General features: G+C 40.7%; 2 protein-coding genes across 8 annotated transcripts in view; one reads left to right on the forward strand and one right to left on the reverse strand.

Annotated features, from left to right (window-relative positions):
- The window catches only part of B3GALNT2 (beta-1,3-N-acetylgalactosaminyltransferase 2), a 29,478-nt gene extending 14,592 nt beyond the window's left edge, over positions 1-14,886 (forward strand). The window contains exons 5-12 of one of the 2 annotated variants that reach the window (XM_087777282.1): positions 148-243; positions 4,603-4,713; positions 5,374-5,455; positions 6,744-6,927; positions 8,629-8,754; positions 11,241-11,400; positions 11,826-11,882; positions 12,269-14,886. In XM_087777282.1, the coding sequence (XP_087633408.1) occupies positions 148-243; positions 4,603-4,713; positions 5,374-5,455; positions 6,744-6,927; positions 8,629-8,754; positions 11,241-11,400; positions 11,826-11,882; positions 12,269-12,403 (951 nt within the window). In that variant the 3' untranslated portion in view covers positions 12,404-14,886. The remainder of the gene's footprint in view (positions 1-147; positions 244-4,602; positions 4,714-5,373; positions 5,456-6,743; positions 6,928-8,628; positions 8,755-11,240; positions 11,401-11,825; positions 11,883-12,268) is intronic. The other variant, XM_087777283.1, reaches the window with a different exon arrangement.
- TBCE (tubulin folding cofactor E) overlaps positions 13,346-21,637 on the reverse strand; it is a 52,531-nt gene continuing 44,239 nt past the window's right edge. For 4 of the 6 annotated variants that reach the window (XM_087777276.1, XM_087777280.1, XM_087777279.1 and 1 more), the window contains 10 exons: positions 20,702-20,778; positions 20,339-20,434; positions 18,838-18,902; positions 18,683-18,747; positions 18,051-18,203; positions 17,172-17,325; positions 16,546-16,614; positions 15,410-15,469; positions 13,964-14,055; positions 13,346-13,708 (listed from right to left, as the gene is read on the reverse strand). In XM_087777276.1, coding sequence (XP_087633402.1) covers positions 13,616-13,708; positions 13,964-14,055; positions 15,410-15,469; positions 16,546-16,614; positions 17,172-17,325; positions 18,051-18,203; positions 18,683-18,747; positions 18,838-18,902; positions 20,339-20,434; positions 20,702-20,778 — 924 coding nt within the window. In that variant the 3' untranslated portion in view covers positions 13,346-13,615. The remainder of the gene's footprint in view (positions 13,709-13,963; positions 14,056-15,409; positions 15,470-16,545; positions 16,615-17,171; positions 17,326-18,050; positions 18,204-18,682; positions 18,748-18,837; positions 18,903-20,338; positions 20,435-20,701; positions 20,779-21,637) is intronic. The other 2 variants (XM_087777277.1, XM_087777278.1) reach the window with 2 other exon arrangements.

A 21,637-nucleotide genomic window follows, 5' to 3' on the forward strand; every position in this document is an offset into this window, starting at 1 on the left:
TTGTGAGAATAAAACTTCCACTAAGTTTTATACAATCAATAAGCCTCTTTCCCTTGTAACTAACTGAGGTGATGAAGACTTACATCATCTCACAGCTCTTTTAATGTGTGTTTTGGTTTTTTTTTTTCCCTTTTCTGTTGTTCACAGGAAGCTCTTTTCAGTGCTCGCTTTAGTCCACCAAGCTGTGGAGTGCAAGTGAACAGATTGTGGTACAAGCCAGTAGAGCAGTTCATTTTGCCAGAGGTATGTGCAGTTTTGGAACTGCCTGCAGTTCTTTTAAGTCAGACGGAGAGACTGATGGGTAAAACTGGCCTTTGCTTGAGACAGAAAAGGGCAAGTGAAAACCTCTAGTTGAGGGGGATATGCTAAACCCCAGAATTTCTTTTTCACCATCTCATTATCACCAGTAGTTATAAAGCAAAAGCCTGAAAATTACAAATTGATTAAAAAATTACATTGGCAAATAGTAGCAATTTCAGAAACCTTTTCAGTTTTTGAATGAAAATTGTACCTGCTTCGATTCTGTGTGAGAGTTTACTAGAGAATGGGACACTGCTTTCTCCCTCCTGCTTTTTCAGACATTAGGACACAAGACAGGGAGGGGAGGATGGCACAGGTTTCTAGGGAAAAGAGGTTTCTGCTTCTGATGCCTTGGACATAACAGCAAGATATTGTGTGTTACATTTGAAATGGCAGTATTAGTTGAATAGTTGTAATCAAGAAGTGCTTACTTGAGGGCTACTAAAATTTTGGTTATTTCTTTTCTGGCAGACCAGTGAGGAATTGTTTGTTCATTGAACTATGCAAGGAAACAAGAATCAAAACCTCAAGAAGATCTGTAGTAGGGTCTGTCTGTAAAATACTAGATGGAGTAGGTGGTGCACTGACATTTGGGTTTTTAAAACCTGTCACCATCCTATGGCTGAAGTGGTTTTTTTTTTTTTTGGGGGGGGGGGGGGTGGGTTTTTTTGTTGGTGGTTTTTTGGTTTTTGTTGTTTTGTTTTTTGGTTTTTTTTTTTTTAAGTGGGTGCCCCTCAGAAATTTGGGAGAAGACTGCTTTTTGGGCAGTAATGAAAGTGTTAGCATTCTTGCTTGTCCCGAGATACCATGATACCATTAGGTAAGCTAATGAGACAGGGTCTAAAGTCTTTTTTTTTTTTTTTTTTTTTTAAATCTCTTTGGGATTGGAGGTGCAGTCCAAGTAGGGTTTTGGTGTAGGGATATAGAACCTACTTGTGGCTGCTTAGGAAGGAAGGTGATTAAACCCAGAAGGAACGGAATATAGGTAGGAGAAAAACTGATATTGTTATGGTGAAGGTTTAGTGAACACAAGTTGACTCAGAATGAGAATTCTAGTTCAGCAGACCCTCCCAGGTACAAGGAATTGTTCCCGGTGGACCAGCGATCTCTCACTAGATATGTCAGTTGCCATTTTAGGATGTTTCCCTTAATTTAAATATTCTCCTATATGACTGGACCCTTGCTGCTATTTTGGTAAGTTGTCTTTGGGTCTGGGTTGTTTTGTTATGCAAGAAATTAAGTGTTTTATGAAAGAATGGAGCAAGAGAAGACTGAAGGGGGGAGGAGAGGACATTTGGGGCCAGTTTAATCCCTGACTTATTCCCCCGGCTCTATGAGAATGCATTTGGAAACCTCCTTTTAAGGGGAATCTGCAGCTGATTAATTGTTTTATCATCTTAAAGAGTTTTTACTGAATGCTATGTAAGTTCGTTATGCTGGCAGGAGACCTTTCGGGTGAGAAGACCTCTTGCAGTATTTTGTGCATGTTTTGACAATCTAATTTGATATCAAAATGACTCAGGGTTTTTTTACTTTTTATAAAAGAGTATTGGTTACCCAGTAATTTGGTAGTATAAGATGTCGGCCTTTTCCCTGTAAGATTTTGTTCTGAGATACTAAAATTCTAGGCAGTTGTAATTTTGCTGTAAATGATTGCATTTTTCCTGAAAGGCAGATGGGAAGTATTTCATTTAGAAAGGGAGTATTAGTATTCATATATTTCTTTGTGTGGGCTTCCTTAATCTGATCCGTGTCATGCGCTGAATGCTTACAGGATAACATGATGTTTCTAATGTAGATTAATAGGGCTTATGCACAGCATGTAGTCTCCTGTGGTACTTAGGATGCTGAACCATACAAGATGATTCAGAGGAGATAGAACGCCCACATGTTCCTGTCTACTTGTTTGAGTGCAGTAAATGTAGTGAACTGTTTAATTGTCACAAGATGATTTCTGAGACAATATCTATTCTCTGCCTTTCCACCTTCAAGCAGTAACGGATTGTACAGACTGCTGAAGAGCTTCATTCATCTTCCAGCTGAAGTACTGCACTTTCTGCTTGTCTTGGGGAAGGGAAGGGAAATGCAGCATTAGAATAAGCATCTGGCAGGCCAGATTGTCAAAGACAGAGTCGATCATTCAGCTTTGCAATGACTGAAAGCGCGGAAGAGCAGAACCACTAGCAGATAACTAAAACTCACACAGGGGCTCCTACAGCCAAGTCTTAGCAATGCACTTATTTTGTCAAAAAGCTGCGGGCCGCGTGCATGAAAATGAGACGCTCCGTACTATGCATACTCTGTATTACTAATGGGGAGTAATTGGAGACACAAAAAGCACAGCGCTGTTTAACATTAGGAAAGGAGTTTGGCAGGGCTGCGTTATGTCAGTACACCTGCTCGGTATTCACTGTAAATGCCACTGCGCTCTGGCAGCAACAAGGCTGGAATTTAAATGGGGAAAAACAGATGATGTAGTCTCAGGTGTGCCGCTAATGTTTTGCTTTAAGCATTTTCAGGCCTCAGCTTTCATTAAGCGGCTTAGAGTAAGAATAGCTGAAGGGTAAAGTCATTAGAAAATTTGCTTACAAGTCTCTCAACCTGGAAAATAATGATGGTGTGCAGCTTTAGAACACCTTGCACTGAGGTTCACTGGTAATAACTGATTAAGACTCTTGGTACATGTTTGAAGTCAGTATCAGTAATAGTCAGTGGTGAGAATTTTAATGTTTCTGGTTGCTGAGGAGTGAAAGGACTCTCAGGCTCACTAAACAACTTGCCAAAGGTTGTGTCTGTAAATAAGGCACAGAAATGCGATTAGAGCCTAGTCCCTACAGCAAAAAACATTGGAATGGGAGGTGACAGCCACTGCAAATAGAGAAATTGAGCAAGTGGGTTTTACTGTGCAGGGTGTTCAGGGGTCCTGCCACTAAAAAAAGTCTTAGTAGTGGTCCGTTTGTTTTGATAACTGACAGGTAATTAAATAAACAAGGGGAAGCTATTGAGCATGCAAGTCAGGCTTGAATAAAAACTGACTAGCTCCATTCTTAGATTATAAAGCTGGCATTAGAAATAATAGATGGGAGACTTCTGAAATACACAGCTGTCATTAAATACTGAGACTGATGCAGATGTTAAGACCTACTTCTAGAGGAAAGCAAACAATTGAGCTGAACTCTAAGCTAGACTTAATGGTGTGTCAGTTACTGGAGAGTTTCTGGAGAAGGTTTCTGGAGTACAAGGAAGCTGAAATGGGGAAGAGCTGAGAGGTTAGTACAAGTAAACAGACTTTCTACGGCAACAGAGATGCATCTACAAATAGTTGAAACAAGTTGTTTCTCTGTTCCAAGGTCCACACTAGCTACCAGTGGTTTTCCTATGAAATTCGGAGAAGCAAAACGGAATGCAGTCATCTAACAGTCAGAAGTATAATAACCCTACAACTACTCTATACTACCTTGTCATAAGGGTGAAATTGCTTTAAAAATATAATACTACCAGTATTCTTACCTGTACGACATACCACTTGTCCCTTTGCATGTTCTCAGGGGTCTTCAGGAAAGTCTTATATAAAAGATTTGAGTAACACTTGGACTGTTAGGTGGATTGGTTTCAAGTTGAGATGCAAGAATTTTTTTACACACACACACACACACACACACACACACACACACACCCCCCATGGAGTGACATAACTTAAATTGATAGTTAAAACCAGAAAATTTTAAAGATATTCACCTGTCTTTCTCCTCCTTTCCCTACCAGCCAAGATGTGAGGTCAGAGTTCTGTGACTCTCCTACAGTAGCTTGTGACAGCTTTGCCAGGATAAAGGTGGCTGTATTTTCCTTTGAGTTTTGCTGATGTCAGGATTGAGTCTCTGATCTCTGGTTCTGGCAGATAACTAAAAAGCAGCACTTATTTCCAAATCTGTTTTAACGTATTCTCTTTGTAATGCGGGGTTTTATAGCTGATTTTTAAGAATTCACTTCAAGTCACCTTTAAATGCCATCTTAATGATGTTAGAAAGCCAAAGCCTTTTACACTAGACTTCTGTTAAAAGTTTAATGTTCCTAATACAGAGGTTCATATTAGTCTTAAAAGCATGATTACGTGTTACTGAGTTTTGTAGATGTATTTTTTATGTGTAATTTATTTTTACTGAAGTAAAACATCTATGTTGTGTGTTCAAGCTATATGTTGCATGAAGTTGACTATTTCAACATAAAAAAACCCAAACTGTTTGATTTTCATCCTTTGAAGTCTTTGAATACCTGCATAACAGTGTTTTGCTCTCTCAACAGAGTTTTGAAGGTACCATTGTGTGGGAAAGCCAGGATCTTCAGGGCCTTGTTTCAAGAAACCTTCATAAAGTGATGGTGAATGATGGAGGGGGTGTTTTCAGAGTCATAACAGTGAGTCACCTCACCTTCCCTTCCACCATGTTTCTACTTTTCCTATAAGTCTTGGGTATTTAGCATTTTGCTTTCCTGTGTTTCTCTGTAAATTGTTAATTCAGTTGGACTTCTCCTGTTGTCTCAGAGGGGAAGTTTGCTTTGCCTGGGAAAAGGACAAGGGCATGCAAAAAATGATGCTAGTAAGTGGCATTTTTTTTTATTTTGAAGGGAGTAAAGTTCACCTATTGTCTTTGTCAGGTGTGAAGCAGTATCAGTATATCAGAGATGGCAAAACGTGCGTTGAAAATCCTGTGCTAAAGTCCCAGTTGATGGGATTAAGCCTGTTTTTTGCTTTTTGGCAGCGCATCTCTTCTCCTGTCAAAACGTTGCTTGCTTAAACATGCTATGCTGTTGTAATTTAGCCAGAATAACTTTACATTTTGCTCTCAACTTCAAGTTTTCTAAAAGTTTCAGTGATACCACGTGAAACTTCAAAAAATGCCACAAAACTTTACAGTTAAAAATCTTAGTCTCTCGTTATGCAGGTACCTAAACCAGAAGAGCTTTAAATTAATTTCATTCTCGGTTGCCAGTAAACTTCACACCTTAAATCATAGGGGAGACACAGCAATAATAAGAGATGAACTAATTTATTTATTTCAATTAATCTGTCTCTAGCAGGCAGGGGAAGGGTCGCTGCCACATGAACTCACAGAAGGTGTGGAGGGAATAGCAGGTGGTTTTATCTACACTATTCAAGGTAAGTCTGCAAAACATAGCCTCACGTTTGATGTTATGATAAAACAGGAACTTAACATTACATTTCTGAGGTAAAATTCATGCTATCTCTATGAACTTGATCAACTTAAGTTTTCTTTTAGTAGAAACAATTAATTTCTTTCTTTTTTTTTTTATGCCTAATGTCAATGTCCTGATATGGTTGCTTTGCTTGCTGTCTGTCAGCCACTCCAATTGACTTGCATCCCTTTGTCTTTTTATTAACAGAAATACCATTTTTATCTAGACTTTCTTCTTGGTCCTTGTTTTTTGTTACCCAAACCCAAGTTAAAAAATGTTGTGCAATGTGGTCATCGAGAAATCTTTCCCTGATAATTTTCACATTTTTTTCCAGTCCTGCTACTTTTAGAATTAGAAGTACTGTGTCATAACGTTTATTATTAACTACTGACAAACAGTGACTACTTAACATAGCCTGCTTTTCCACCTCTATTTTTGCTGGCTTACACCTATTTCAGCAGCATGTTAACAGACCCTATAGGAGTCCTTTCCAGTGTCTGAGATTTCGGCCACATGGCACTAGAGCTGATGTATTCTTATTGGTCCATCATAGTCAACATAAGCAGTGACTTTCAGAGTGTTATTCCTGTGTTTTTGTAGTTAGGCCTGGCAGATAGAAATTGGGCAGTCCTGTTGTCTTGTTGTCTGTCTAGGAGCCTAAACTGAGGCGTGCTAAAGCCCTTCCATCCTGTTTGTCAAAAAATTCTCCAGAACCACAAACTGTCTGCTTACCAAGAAGTTCAGTATTATTGCAATATCTTTTTAGCTTTTATCTACAGTCAGTTATGTGATGCAGGCACTACCTATGCTACATCAAAGCAATGCCAGTTTGATTATATTTAGCATAGGATTTTTTTGTTTGTTTTGGGGTTTATTTTTTAATGCTAGATACATATGCTTAGGAGTAATTGATATAACAGTAGCCTTTTTACTCTACAGTTAAGAGTAATAGTGATGTCCCAGACAGCTCTTTAATGTAAAGAATCTTAAAAAGGAAGGGAATACTTTTTTTTACTTTAAACTTTGTGTAATCTGTATCAGAACTTATGCAAAAATATGTTTCTTTGTTGTTATGCAACTTTTAACATTTCATAGAAATTTTTAAATTAATTGTAGGATTCTCATAACCACGTTGTTGAACACTTCTTCAGATTCATTTTTGTTAGTATGTTGTGTATGATCCAAGAGAAGCATGTGAAATAGTATGTAGGTATGCATCTTTGTTTAATGATGGGTGCTGCTTCTTTCAGACGGCGATGCTCTTTTAAAAAGCCTCCATACTCGCCCAGAAAGGTTTACAAGTCACATAAAAAATCTTGAAAAAGAAGATGCTTTATTGAAGGAAGAAAGCAGTACCTTTGACGATATTGTTTTTGTAGATGTTATTGACACTTATAGAAATGTTCCAGCCAAATTACTGAACTTCTACCGATGGTAAGTTGAAAAGAAAGCATTTTCTCTTAGGAATGTTGCTGTTTGTAGTGCATGTAGATTCAGCACGTTACATTATCTGACAGGTTCCATACATACCTTATGTGATTTACTTCACTAAGTTGTATTTCTCTCTCACAATTTTGGGGGCACGTAGCGTATCTAATGAATAAAATAATGGGATCTGTATTTCTTGAATGCTTGACCCTTGGTGCCTCAAATAAGCACGAGCTGGCAAGACAGGCTTCTGCTCCAAGAGTCCAGGTGTGAAAATTTTCATGTCTCCTTGCAATTCCTTTTAATTTGTTTCTGACTGAAAACTAGCAGCTTTAGTCTTTTAAAGGATGGCTTTTGGCCAGCTCGTAAACTTAGTGTTTCAGTTTGTGGCCTTTGACTCTTGTCCTGTCACTGGGCACCACAGAAAAGAGCCTGGCTCTGTCTCTTTACACCCTCCCTTCAGGTATTTGCATGCATTGATGAGCTCCCTCCGAGCCTTCTCTTCTCCAGGCTCAACAGTCCCAGCTCTTGCAGCCTTTCCTCACAGGAGAGATGCTCCAGTCCCTCAGTCACCTCGGTGGCCCTTCGCTGGACTCGCTCCATCCAGTATGGCCGTCTCTCTCTTGTGCGGAGGAGCCTAAGGCTGCACGCTGTGCTCCAGATGTGGCCTCACCAGTGCTGAGTAGAGGGGAGGGATAGGAAGCTTGTGTACAAGGATGGAAGGTTGAGAGGAAGAATTTTTGTGGTGTATTACATTGTCTGTGGTGAATCTAATAAGTTATTACCTCTAATTTGCAATTCTTTCCATTACTCTGAGACAGCTTTTTCAATTAATTGATGCTGCTGTGGAGTAAGAGATATAGCTGGCAGTTTTAGTTGCTTGCAAGATTATGCACTTATTTGAACAAATTTCATGGTTATGAATGTAACTGAAAAACTGAACCATGCTTTCGGTTCTAAAAAGAGAGTTTAAATGTCAAGACTTAGATCTTTGTGATCATTTCTTACAGGTTAGCAAATCTTTCAAGATTTAGTAATAACAAGCTTAAGGAAAATGCCTTTTTCATTAAGAGAAATTACCCTTTAAAAACAATGTCTGCTAATCAACCAAGGCATAATCCCTAGAATCTTAAGCTGCTTTGGTTATTTTACAAGTGACAGATATTCAACTATTTCAGACAGTTAAAGATGACTTTTTTCATATTTGACAGGGTGCCTTACTGAGGAGGAGTAAGTACCAAGTTGTTTCCACAGATGTTTCTTACAACTTTCTACGGTTGTATGGCCCTTGAACTGACTGTCTCACCCTGAAGAGCAGGCTGCTGACATGTAGCCACTGGCTTTTAGCAGCTGTGCTGCCCTCATCAGAAGGGATTCATATCCTTCTGAGGTCAATACTGTTTCAGGCAAATTCATTAGTAAATCCACCATCTGTTCTAGAGAACAAAACTTCAAGTTTGTTTTCTTCAGCTCACACACAAATCCACGTTGTAAGATCATCACAGGATGCAGGTGCATCTCCTTTCTGTAGGACAAGCACTTAGCCTTGGTCAATAGGGAAAACATTTAGAAGTCAAGGGTAGGAAAGACATTCCTTCCCTCTTCCTTCCCCCTCTGCTTCCCGAAAAGCCTTTGCGGAGTGTTCTGTTGTGTAACTAGTTTGTGGGCTGCAGCTCAGCATCTCATCACTTTTCTTTTTGGCTACAGGACAGTTGAATCAACGAGTTTTGATTTGTTGCTGAAGACAGATGATGACTGTTACATTGATCTGGAGGCTGTTTTCGACAGGATAATGCAGAAAAAACTGGACAGGCCAAACATTTGGTGGGGAAAGTGAGTCGGTTTTTTTAACTTGTCTTTAAGAGATATCATGTCTTTAGTGAATGGTTTCCTGCTTTGAGTCTGTTTTCACGTGGGTTCCCCTCTTCTGCCTATGGAAGCCAGTTATAAAAGGCGGGACTTTTGTATGTGTAGAACTTTGAATCTCATAATACAGAAATCAGTACTTTACAATAGCTTTCCAGAGTGTGCCTTTACAATGAGTTGAACTTGCTGAATACCTTACCTAGTTTTAAAATGTCTTGTATGTGTCTTTGTCGTGGTACTCAAGGAAATAGAAGTATTCCAGCAGTACAGTAAAGTTAAAATGTAAGTATATACTAGAATTGCAAACATTACTTTTTTTTGAAGCCACTCTTTTTCTGGTGGGCTTGAGGAAATGCGGTAAACAGGGGAGACAAAATTGCCTTTATAATCTGCCCTTTATTTTGAAGTCTGTGAACGACAGGCATTGCTACCCATTTTGCTGCTGTCTGAAGTGGTAGGTCTGATTCATGAATTCTTGAGTGGAGTTCCCCAGCCTGCATTACACTTGTGAATAACCAGGAGGATCAAAATGGTCCATCTCTTCCCTTCCCTTCCATCCACGGAATGCATTGCTACGCTGGTATAACATCCAATATAGCAGAAAAGCTGCGCTGCTATAACGTTCCATATAGCACAACGGCATGATGTGTCTTCCTGTTGCCACCTGCTTACTAAAGAAAAGCTGTCGTTTGCTGCTAAAGGTGTCTTGCTTCACAGATCTGGTACTGACTGTTGCCTGCTCGTAAGGTGATTTAATGAAGCATGTGCGTGCGTTCAAGTGTGCAGAACAGCTGGCTATCCTGTGACCATCTCCAAGATCTGAGTGGTGGGCATGTGTTCTCTAGCCTGTACAAAAACCCTGATTGCCTTGTGCCTGTTAAATTTTCTTGGGGCTACCTTTACCACAAGGCAAGGCTAATAGCGAAGGTAAGATAGGTTCATTCTAGCAACGTAAAAGTTCAGGAACTTGATGACAAGATGGAAACCAACTTGCAAAAGGGAAAATAGCACTATGTATAAGCTGCCTGGGCTGCTCTTCCAGCTGCTGTAGGGAAAGCTCTTCTGGAACATGGTCTTGGCTGTAAGAGCTGAGGATGTCATACTAAACAGATCGCCCTCCTTTTCCTTGGTGTCCCTACCCCAGCCTTTGTGTTGCTGCCTACTGTGGGCCGGCTCCTTGGCTAGTTTTCTAGTTAGGTGGTCAGCTTTGTGGGTCACCACTGAGTGTAGAGGAGTCTTCTGAGTGGTTTGGGGAATCCTTCCAAGCAAAGCGGGTGCCTCTCCGTCTGGAGGGGGTTGCACCCTTCCTGCTGTGACTCACTGGAGTGGAAGATACTGAGTCTAAAGTGAACTCAGGTATCAGATGTGACTTTTATCTGCTCGGTGCTTTAACGTGTCAGCTTCAGCTGTGAACGTGTAGAGTCTGAAAACAGATCTGCAACGGAACTGTAATTCCTCCCATTATGGGGCTGTTGTCTGAGGTGACGATTCTTAGTAGCTCACTAAAGCTTTCAGCTGCTTGTGCTCGTGACTGGATTCAGCAACGCTTGAACCTGTTTGCAAAAAAGGGGAGATCCTGCTGCATTGACACACGGTTATACCACTTAGCTGTGTGTGCGTGAAGTACGTGTCAGGTAAGAGGAGTGTAATCGCAGCCTATTCCTGGGTGTTTCTCACTGCCTGACACAGCAGTTTAGCAGGGCCGGTAGTGCTGCGTGGCACGGTAGCACGTTAAAGCAGGCTGTGCCACGCTGCCTGGGGATGGCAGTCAGCGCGGAGAGACGGGGCAGTCAGAGCACTGCTGGCGTTCTGCAGGCCTCTAGTAGCACGTACAATCTTCCCTAGAGAAGACGACTGCCAGGAAGGTTTTTTTGTAATTCAGGGGTGGCAGCCTTTGTTGAACATCCGCTCTGTTGAGTTTCATTTGGAAAACAGCTTAGAGAAGGTATATAAAAACCCCAGTACTTTGCCTTGCCTTCTGGAGTTTAAGCAACGACTAGTTTTATCAGGAAGAGGGGTTGCGTAACATCGCTGTAAGCGCCTGCCTGCCGGAGGCACTGACTTTGTGTCATGTTGATTAACAGAAGGGGTTTGGACACAGATGTGCCTGTTACAGAACATAATTAAGGACGCTTGCGCTTCCTGGGATCAAAACCCGGCAGCGGGTGCAGACGCGTTGAAGACCTGACTGTCAATGTTGCGTTTGTTTCTGTTCTGAGACCTTTCCCTCATTGCCCAAGACTGAGGCCAAACAGCAGTCACACTTTCAGCTGTTGTGCTGCATTAGATGCGTGCCCTAGCGAAAGAAGGCTGGGAACTATTATCAGCATCACCTTCTACTTCTTCCTCTTAATATTGTTTATTATCAGTGTTTGTTACTTCAGTTGTTAGCAGTGGTCATAGGTTTTACAGAGGGCTTTGTATAAACATCTCACGTCTAACATGGTCTTCAGTTTCAGACTGAATTGGGCAGTTGATCGAACTGGGAAATGGCAAGAGCTGGAATACCCAAGTCCTGCATATCCAGCCTTTGCTTGTGGGTCCGGCTACGTCATCTCCAAAGACATTGTTCAGTGGCTGGCAAGCAACGCTGAAAGACTAAAGACGTACCAGGTAGTAACGCGTTGGTTCAGTTTTTCTACCTTAAACTGGTCTGGGGAGCAGCCCGTGTACTGGATGAGTTGGGAAGAACGTTGCTCAAGTGTTAGTCTTGGGTTCCCCTGGTTGATGCTGGCTTTTTGCCGTGGTTTTGGTCACTATGCTTAGTGTCTGTTCTAGGTCAAAGCACAACTGTTTTGGACTGAGAACCTCTGGAGCTGTAACCTTGGGTATTGTCCTGTCTTCTTTTGAGAACAACGTATTATCACAGGAAAGCTGGGAGGATTCATTTAACACCTCTAAAATAGTCAGACATAGCTTTTTGTAGTTACCATTTCTTACTGCTGGTACATGATGCAACTTATTCTAGTTCACAAAGTCATGCTTTGTGCTTTTCTGGTGCTAATATCTGTATTTTTTATTTTCATGTGTTGTCTCAGGGTGAAGATGTGAGTATGGGCATCTGGATGGCAGCTGTAGGACCCAAGAGATACCAAGTAAGTGAAGAAATTCTCTGATCTTATGGAAAGAGAACATGCCTGTTGCTCCAAGTAGATTAAAATAGAGGAAATGCTTTTTCTTTAAAAAAAAAAAAAAATTGAAACAGCCATTGGATTAAAATCCAGAAAACACTTGTTAAAATGTGTTTAAAAGAAAAACCACAAAACCCCCACAAACCACCCCCTGCCCCCCTGCAGCCCCCATCCCCACGCCCCAAGTTCTCTGAATACATTTAGCACATCCGAGAGGGACACAGACCTCTCGTTGGTGACCTTTGTGTGCAAAGTTTGGAAACGATGAAACCCCGATTCTTGGAAGTAAAGATTGTTGAAGCCTAAATTCTTTGTAAGAAAAACTATTGAAATGGTTCTCTCTCGAACAGGATAGTCTCTGGCTGTGTGAGAAGACATGCGAGAGTGGCATGCTGTCTTCCCCCCAGTATTCTCCACAGGAACTGAGAGAGCTCTGGAGATTAAAGGAACTGTGTGGAGATCCTTGTAGATGTGAGGAAAGATGATGGACTTGCCTTGGAAAACAGGGTAGCCTATAATGATCATGGAAAAGTGTACGTTTGGATTCATTCTTGGAACAATAAGGAATATTAAGGTATCTTTTAATGTTGGGTTTCAACTAAAGTATAACACTATTTGCACATCCCTTTTGATAATTACCAGTGGACTGAGAGTATTCATTTTCTATAGTATAGATGTTGATCTGACAAAAACCAAATTGTTTAAGATAAAAAAATTTCCTTTTTATATAAAGTCAAAGACCTACTTGTAATTAATAAATGCACATAAGAATGCCGACTAGCCTGTCTGTTGTAAATTAAAGTACTACTGATTTAACTCAGTGTAGAGCCGCACCAGGATGCAGTGGAGAGGTGAGTCCTGCTGCAGCAGGTTCTGTGCTGGCCGAGGGGTTGCTCTCATCTGTGCAGGGGCTGGGACAGCTGGGGTTAGGATTTATGTTTAGTTTGTTTATACCATTGTCATTTTAGATAAAAACAATAGCAAAGTTTGCTTATACCAAATCTTGAAGTACTGCAAACTCGGCCTGATTAGGAGGGATTTCTGATAGCTCGATGTGTTACTAGGCATGAACCTGAGCGTACACAAGTGGAAGTAAAATAAGATTGAGGAACAGCCCACTAAAGAATGTAAAATAAACAGCAATGCCTTGCCAAGGACTTATTTAAACTGTGGTATGGTGACGCTGTAGGGTAGAGTAAAGGTCTGTCAGATTTTGACCTTAAATAGTCTAAGGCTCTGTAGATACTTCTACGATTACCGCTGTTTGACTTTTGTTTGCTTTAAGGTCTTTGGAAGTAGGTGAAAACAAAAGAGCAAGTAGCCTCTTCCAGTGCAGCACTAATTTTGTCCTACTAAAAGCAAAGAGATCACAACTAAATCGGGTACTCAGTTCAGTAAAACAAATTCTCAGAGTTGCAATGGGAAGGTAGTATAAAATCTTGGCAAAAGTTACCTTGAGCTTTATTTAATTGAGGCATTTAAGCACTATTTGGTATCTCTCAAGTAAGGCAATTCAGCCAAGAGCAAATGCTTTCATGGAGACTGACGATTAAGTTGTTGCATAGCCCTCTGGTGCCACGTATGGAATGCACGTTCTCCCACAGGTGTGTTCAGGCACAGGCTGGCTGCGGGCAGTCCGTTACTCTTCTGCAGTTCCAGCGTTGGCTTTCCCTTCAGTCTGTCACGAGAGTCCCTTCTTACCACCGTACTAACACACAGTCTCCGTTTTCTATTGAGTAAAACTGCAAAGGCTTTAAGTCATTGTCTAGTTCCACTTCTTTCCCTTCCAGCTGGAATAAGAAAGGAAAAAAAACCAACCTGATCAGACTTAAACTGAAATCCGTTCATGTAAACCAAATATAGATCAGGCAGTTGCCGTCAGGGAGGATCAGTCATATTACAGGAATGAAACTAGGTCCCAAATTACAGCATGAAGACTGCCCTCCTTAAGTGAAAGCCATTCCATGAGGTAGTATTTTAGCACATGCTATTGCCCTTTGGCAGCATGCAGTATTTTATTGTTGAATTACCCATTTTTAACTCACCTTAGAACTTTCGTAGGACAGTTTCAGTTCTGAACCAGGAATTTTAAGTAGGCGATACAGCAATCCTTTGACCCTCTGAATAGTCATAGACTCTGTCATGGGGAAAGAAAGAAAAGGTATTAGGAAAATGCTGCTACCACTGAGCTGTAGCAAAGTACTAGGGTTTCAACTGTACTTGCTTATAGCAACAGTGAAAGGCTGTATTGCTGCTTCAGTTCTAACACTGTAATAATGGCTTTTGTACCCGAAACCATAACTGCTAATATCAAATTGAAAATGGTTTAATCTCTGGCGGATAGGACAGGATATCCTACTACGGTTTAAGCGCTTTGATCCCATATACCAAACTCAAGTGTTACGGCTTCATAATTTACCTTTTTTGAGTTTGTATTTACTACATGCTAAACTAAGTGACCTTTGGGACACATACCAGTCAGGTTCTGACTACTTGCATCTGGCGACTGTTCCTTGACGTTTTCCTTACCGGGAATTGGCTTTCCCGGCACAAATAAGCAAATGTCACTGTGGAACTAGTGCCATTCTTAGAAATGGTATTGCATTAATTAGTCCCAAACAAATTGCCAGCAGAGTCGTAGAGTGGTTTATATTATGAAGTCAGTTACACGGAGGGATATTTTTTGTAATGGATCTTGAATGAGTAAATGTAGTTTGTTCCAGAGGTGACACCTGTGTTTGCAATAGATAGATATACTCAATATTTTAGTTGAATTTCACTTCTGTTGAAGCTTTATCTAAAGGCACAGCAATAGCGAGTTATTCCTGTAATACCACACATTGTACTTAGACAAATATTTTTCTATCAAACTTTTTTGTAAAAGCTGTATCTATCTGATTTTATGCAACTTGTGATAATAAATGTGATTTTTATTTTAGAATAAAGCTTGAGTAAGTCTCTTCTCTCAGACTGCATTCTGACACATCTTTTCAAAACATCAGTTTGATTGGGAACAAAGTCGAGTCATTCTAGTCTCGCTACAGGCACTAAAAGGCAAATTTGATACAGGCCAGAATTAGATTTCTCACTTCATGTATTAGATACCAGACCTCAGTATCTAGAAATGCAGACTACGTAGTTGGCTCTTACAACTTCCTGTTCTATGTTGTTTGGTTAACACGTCCACCAGACTTCATGCCAGTTAATTAGCCTTTGATTGCCTCAGACACATGAATCACGAAACCAGCAGCAGAGGTCATAAGACAAGCGTCAGCTGTCACTCTTGAAGCTGGACTGAAAGTAAGTATGAAGGTCAGAAAAATAATGACTTTTTCAAGCAATTTCTACCTTTGTCATTTCTTTATATGACAGAGTCTTCAGGGGAGAATCTTCAGGAGCTGACAAAGCCAGAGGCAGCTGCCATTCTTTAATACAGCCATTTGAAAAGGAGCTACAAATCAACTGCTTAAACACAAGCCAAGACTTCTTACCTGGTAGCTTTTTCTCTACTGGCTTCTGTTCAGGTTTCTCAGGACATTTAATTGTCAAAGCTTAAGGAAGAACGGTGAGGCATTAGTGAATGAACGTTAAGCCCTGTTCTGTCAGGAGCAGAGTCTTTCTAGTCTGTTTTTATTACAAATTGTTTCCCCTAGCTCAGCCTGATCTTCTAAAAAAAATGAGGATGTAGCCTGTATCTGAGCAGCTACGATAGCATTTTGTCATTCTCTGAAAAATTAGAAGTAATTTTCTTAAAATAATCAAGGTTTTATTCATCCTTGGTAAATTAGGGAAAGTATTTTAAAAGCGACTCCCTAATACTTAACATTTTTTTTTGGTAAAGAGGAGTATTTACCTAAAAACGCTTAATTTCTAGTTAACTTTTTGAAAGAACCTGCAGTAGAATGGGAACTGCTTACTCAGTTTAAAGCAGGTTTTTGACCCTCAATATCTCAAAAGCACCGTACAAGCACATTTTAAGGAAGTTATTAGCCTAATTCTTTTACAGAGAGAAAAAGACTCATCCTTGAAAAAGGTTTCTATTATGTCTAGCCAACTAGCTCCTTGCTCTATTTAGTCTTCCAGCTAAATGCATTAGAATGTAATGCCTTAAAGTACTGTTTTGCCCATGGAGTAAAAAAAAGGTTCAGTTCTATCAACCGGGAAACAAAGCCAAGTGAATTTGTAAGGCTGGGATGTAACCTGGTTTAAATACGTAGACAGCCCCAAATACCAAAGCTACCCACATTTTCCTTGACTATAAGCTATAAAAAAGAAAAAATTATCGGAAACCAGTGCAGCTATTGAGGTTAAAATCTCAAATGTCTTCTGTAGCAAAGCCATTCACGCTGTCAGAATGGAGTATTGATTACCGCTATTCTCCATTAAGTCTTAATTAAGAAAACCGCTTGGGTTGAGGGGGAAATGAGCTAGAGTACACAGAAGCAGGTGTCTAGTCAAACTCATTGATACACGCAGTTCAGAGAAGCAGAAATTATAAGCTGGAACTCTGTGACGTCCCAAAGGCTTTTGAACCTTTTATTCTCCATATACACCCAGGGAAAAACACTAAGCTCGTAAAATATCTTAAATGCAGAAAGAACAGATTTGACCATTTCTGGCCTCTTACTCAGAAGCTGATTTTTGAGAGTCAAAGGCTGTCGTCCCTTCAGCTCTCCTTCTTCAGGTGCGCCGTATTCTGCGTGAAGGGAAGTGCAGGTAGACGTGAACCCTTCCAAGACTAAAACTCAGCAGCAGACCTAAGAGCAGTGCGGTGCCGGATCCGGCACGAGCCCGTGCAGCTGGGATACCGAGCGCAGGAGGCAGTGGGCTCCTGCCACGTCGAGTGCTGCAGACACGAGCCTTGCCCAACGGCTAGAGCATTTAGGAGGGCGCGCCGGCACGGGGTGGAGCAGGTGACAGGCATGCGGAGGTGCTGCTTAACAAACATTCCCACTTTCAAAAAGCCCCAGGTGGAGACAGCCGCTGCCTGCTCACCAGCAGTTATGGGGCAGAGATAGATAGGATAATGCTATTATTTTCCTAGAGGTATGGGGCAGAGGCTCACAGGTGCCATCCCTGAGGCAGCAGTGCCCGGAAGGGCGCAGTACGACGCGGCTGCCCCACGGAAGCAAAAGCCACTCGCAAAGCACATGGAAAAAGCATCAAGAGGAAGGGAAACTGAAGAGAGAGCAAACCAGTGCTACCACAATGCCAGAAGTGAGGAAGTGCTGATTTTACTGTACTGGTACTTACTAAGACAAAGCGATGGGTATCTGGGATGGGCAGCAAGAAATTCTTCACTGGGTTTGTTTTTCTCCGGGTTCCAATTCCCACCAGCTGCTAACCAGTCATTTCCAAATATTTTGCGATAATCGAGCTCTGCTCCTTTTCTTTCAGCAGGAAGGATCTGTACTGACACAGGAATGGCACATAATATAATTACACAACTTTCCAGAGAAGAAAGTCTCATTCATGAATGACACGGACTCCTTGCTCTTACTTAGGTGTTCAGTATGTTTTGATGCTACCAAGAATCTTACAGACCCTGTCTCCAAGTGCTGACTGATCCGTATATTCAGTACATTTTAAAGCTATTAAGAATCTTACAACCCTACCTCTGTGTACTGACTGATCATAAATGAACACTTAAGCAAAGATGTTACTGCATATGATGACGCAAGGATGGTTTTTGTAGCTACGGAACAGATGCTGCTTCTGCTCTCTTTTATGATAAACATTTGCTGACGGTTTGATTTGGTTTAGATAATGCTATTTTCCTATTACGGAAGGCAAATGCTGGTATTACTGTCACTGAAACAGATTCAACTATGCTGCTTTTTGGGGTTTTTTTTGGCCAGAGTATGGTTTTTGTTAACAGTCCTGCAACTTCAACACGACTCGGGCACTTGAAGAAAGCCACCATTCCTCCGTCTTGTCCTGGTCCCCACCGAGTCAGCAGCGTTCACAAACAGGGCTGGATCTTGTAGCCCTGCTGAGTGCCCCGTTGACTGGGTGATGGAATAGTCCTGCACCCACCCAAACAGTAATCTTAAAAGAAACTGGAACCAATTCCTCAGGCGATGATTTAATGTTTTTCCCCAGGCTCATGCAATCCGTTGAATTATCACGTACCTCAGACTTGTTCAAAACCTCCAGTTGACTTATCTTGGCAATAATTAGCTGTCTCAGGGTCTCTGTGTTCTTCTCTGTGTCCATGAAAGGGTTATTGTGACACTGCAGTGACCGCAAACATGGCAGTTTATCAAGCTCATTGATAGATGACCACTGAAATGGAAGGGAGCAGTCTTTTGAGGAAACATAAAACATACTCCAGTTCAGAACAATACACAGTAACACTGACTTTTCCTGTACAATGCCCATGACCGAAACTATTCTTTTGGTCAGCAGAACCAAGTACTCCCATCCTGTTCATTTAGCTAAGGAAAAAACTGCATTACATTTAATTAAGTAAAAAAACCTCAATAAATGGGGAACTACGCAGCATTTTAGATCATTAGAATTCTGCGAGAGGAATTACGAGGTAGGAGAAGGACAGGACTAGCTACCATGAAGATGTTTAACTGAGACGTTAGGAAATATTTTTAAATTTTTAAATTATGCTTCTGTGTTGATCAAAGTCTTCAGTAGTTACTGCTGGATCTTACACATACCATCAAAGAAATTTTAAAGAAGCAAATTGCAAGTTACTCTTAAACAAAGATACATGCATTTACGAAATGCGAAACTATCGCAATCTAACCTACCTGTGATATTTTATTGTCGTTTATTGCAAGGCGTTTTAGTGAAGGAAACATTTTAGTCTTGCATCCTAGGAAAAAGAGTAAATTTACAAGACAATAGCGAAAACTTTAAATAAACAGAATTATAAAGCTATAAATAAATTAGTACTTTTACATACCAAGTCCGGCATCAGGAAAGTGTATAGAAGATATTCCAGTGTTTCTAAGTATTAGCTGTTCTAATCTGAAATTTCATAGATACAATGATTACTGTACATGGCACAGGAAGTTTTTTGAAAAGAAATACTACCCAATTTTTTTTTAAACAAAGATCTAATAAACTTTTGACATGATGCATAATCACTGACAATGGAACAGCAGCTTCACAGACAGTACCCAGACTTCAGCAGAGTGTTCAGGGAATAAATTTGTCCGAGAATAAGTGCAATACTTTCAAGCTTTCAAAATGGCTCCTGGATTTCAAAGGTGTGATTTTCCAAATGATTTTTTTAAATAGCTTGTGGCTATTTAAAACCACGGCTGCTATTTTAGTGTACAGTGCGAGATAATAATTAATTCCACAAATTAACAAAACTATTGTATTAGTCTCACAATATTCCTGTCACTGTAACTGAAGCGCTTAAGGAACGCACACCTACGTTCCCTGGATGGTAACCCCAAAGCAAGGAATCGTAGCTCAAGCCTGTTCCTACCATAAGGACGCTGCTATTGAGAGTACCGTAGACCAGAAGAATCTGTGTAAAGGGATCGCCACAGACATGCTTTTGAGAAAGCGGAAACACATTTACGCAGTGCAGTATGGGAATTATACTGTTCGGTTTTTGGGTTTTAAATTTTGAAGCATGTCTCTCTCAAAGTCTTCAAGCTACCCCCAAAAAGCACTGAAACTTCCAAAAGCGAGCGCCTGTGCCGAGGATGTGCCACACACCCCTACCAGCAGAGTAGCCACAGCAACCTTCCCCACAGCTAACAATCAAGAGCAGTTCACAGAGGCGGGGAAGAATTATCACCACACTTTTTTACCTCCCTCCAACTCACCTCCCTACCAACTTTACCTCCCTCCAACCCCTCTTTGTTTTGCTTTCTTTACAAATAAGTAGGCACCACGGGTGTAAAGCGCTCATGGCAAGCGTCCATCACCAACCATCTTTAGCGTGTCAGCCTCAGGAGTGACACCTTCAACAAACCGCCCAACAGTCTTCTTCAGGCTCAAATGACCCCGAGATGGCTGTGCAGCTACTGATGAACCTGCACGACACTGTCGTGGCCAGAAACCTGTTACTAAGACACAACTTGCATAGCTCCTTTGCTTTGCCACTCCACACAAACTCTACAGTGCTGTCATCTTGGATAAAACCCGATGCATACTAATATATAACTAACTTAGTAACATGATAAATCACTTTCTTTTCATAAGTATACAATGAAAACCTAATAATATACAGCTTAAGAATGTGTTACTATACAACAAAAAGAAGATTATATTAAAATAGCTCAACTAAATAATTCAGTTACACTCCTCAAGAGGGCAAAATGCCTCTAGTTCAAGATTCCATAAATATTCCATGAAACATCAATACTATCATATTTCGGTCAACGAAGACTATGGAGATGAATATCCAGGACAAAGAATTTCCAGCACATTTGTTTAACAGCTACCTGGGAAGATGTGCTATTAGATGCAGCTGATTTCCATCCAGTAACTGGTTCTCTGAAAGGTCTAACAGCTTCAGGGTCTGCAGGACGTTATCAGGCCTGCCACGTTGCAAAAAACCAAAAACACAAACGCAGAACATCTAAAGTTATTTGTTAATGGAAACACTAGTTTTCTGAGTATATAACTGCATGCAAGTAATAATTGTGTATGTTTATACATGTTTTGAAGCACATCACGTGAAGTTTGCATCATTTATTTTACAATTATGTCATGGTGATGTAAACATTACAGGACTGTAACTTTATCTGCTATATAACTTTGCAGTACATCAGTCACGAACGACTGACTGATGTTACTCATCTTACCTTTCCAAAACTGTAATATTATTAGAAGTAAGGTACAATTCTTCAAGTGCTGGCCATCCTGAAGCACAAAGAAGAACCTAAGAGCAAAACTTCATTTAATGTAACAAAAGTTGGGAAAAATTATTCCAGAAATTATACTTTATGCAGATTTCCTCAGAACATGTTCAGAACAAGCCATAGCTCCCCAAAACAGAGAAACAAGTGCGACGGATCGCCTAGCCCGCCCTTTCTTCCAGCTGGCTCCTTCCTGTGTCTGGATCTACCAGCACAGATGACACCAAGGGGGTTCTGCACAGTCACGGGACTTGCAGTTCCAGGCCCGAGGCTAGCAGCTGCCCTGCCTCGGACTGTGGGACCTGGAAACGGAGTTTATTTTATTCAGCAGGGCTGGAGTGATCGGATTTTCGCTATGATGAGGTGAGGAAATGGCAGTACACACTCGACTGCCAGCGGTCCTGGGACTTCTGCACATCTCATCAGGTCTGACAGACTTTTAAAATATCTTAATTTATCAGAGCTTGAAGGCTTCTCTGTCACGGGACTGCACCAGCATGCAAAACCACTAAAAACCGAGAATTGCATTAAGTCAGCACATACCCCGAAGTTTTCAAGTACTCTAAAGAAAACAAATCAGTTCAAAAAGGCTACAAATTGAACAAAGATGCATTTGTTTCAAATTTTATGTCTTGAAATTACATTAAAATTATTAGTTTACTTTTTTTGCAAACATCTACAGCAGATAACACAACTTCTAAAAATAAACACTTACTACAAAAGCAATAGAAATTGCTGGCATAAACCCCAGTTTTGTATGCAACTGTGACAGCGTCAAAAATTTTGCAGTTTTAGCAAATGGAGTTCCATAAGCACTGGAACTGACCGGTGTCCTACAGATCTGTGCCTGTCAGCTGCAAATTATTTTTTTCACTGAGGTTT

This window comes from Nipponia nippon, unplaced genomic scaffold (assembly GCF_047370975.1).
Source record: "Nipponia nippon isolate SJK-2023a ecotype South Korea unplaced genomic scaffold, ASM4737097v1 scaffold_4, whole genome shotgun sequence".
NCBI classification, from domain to species: Eukaryota; Metazoa; Chordata; class Aves; order Pelecaniformes; family Threskiornithidae; genus Nipponia; species Nipponia nippon.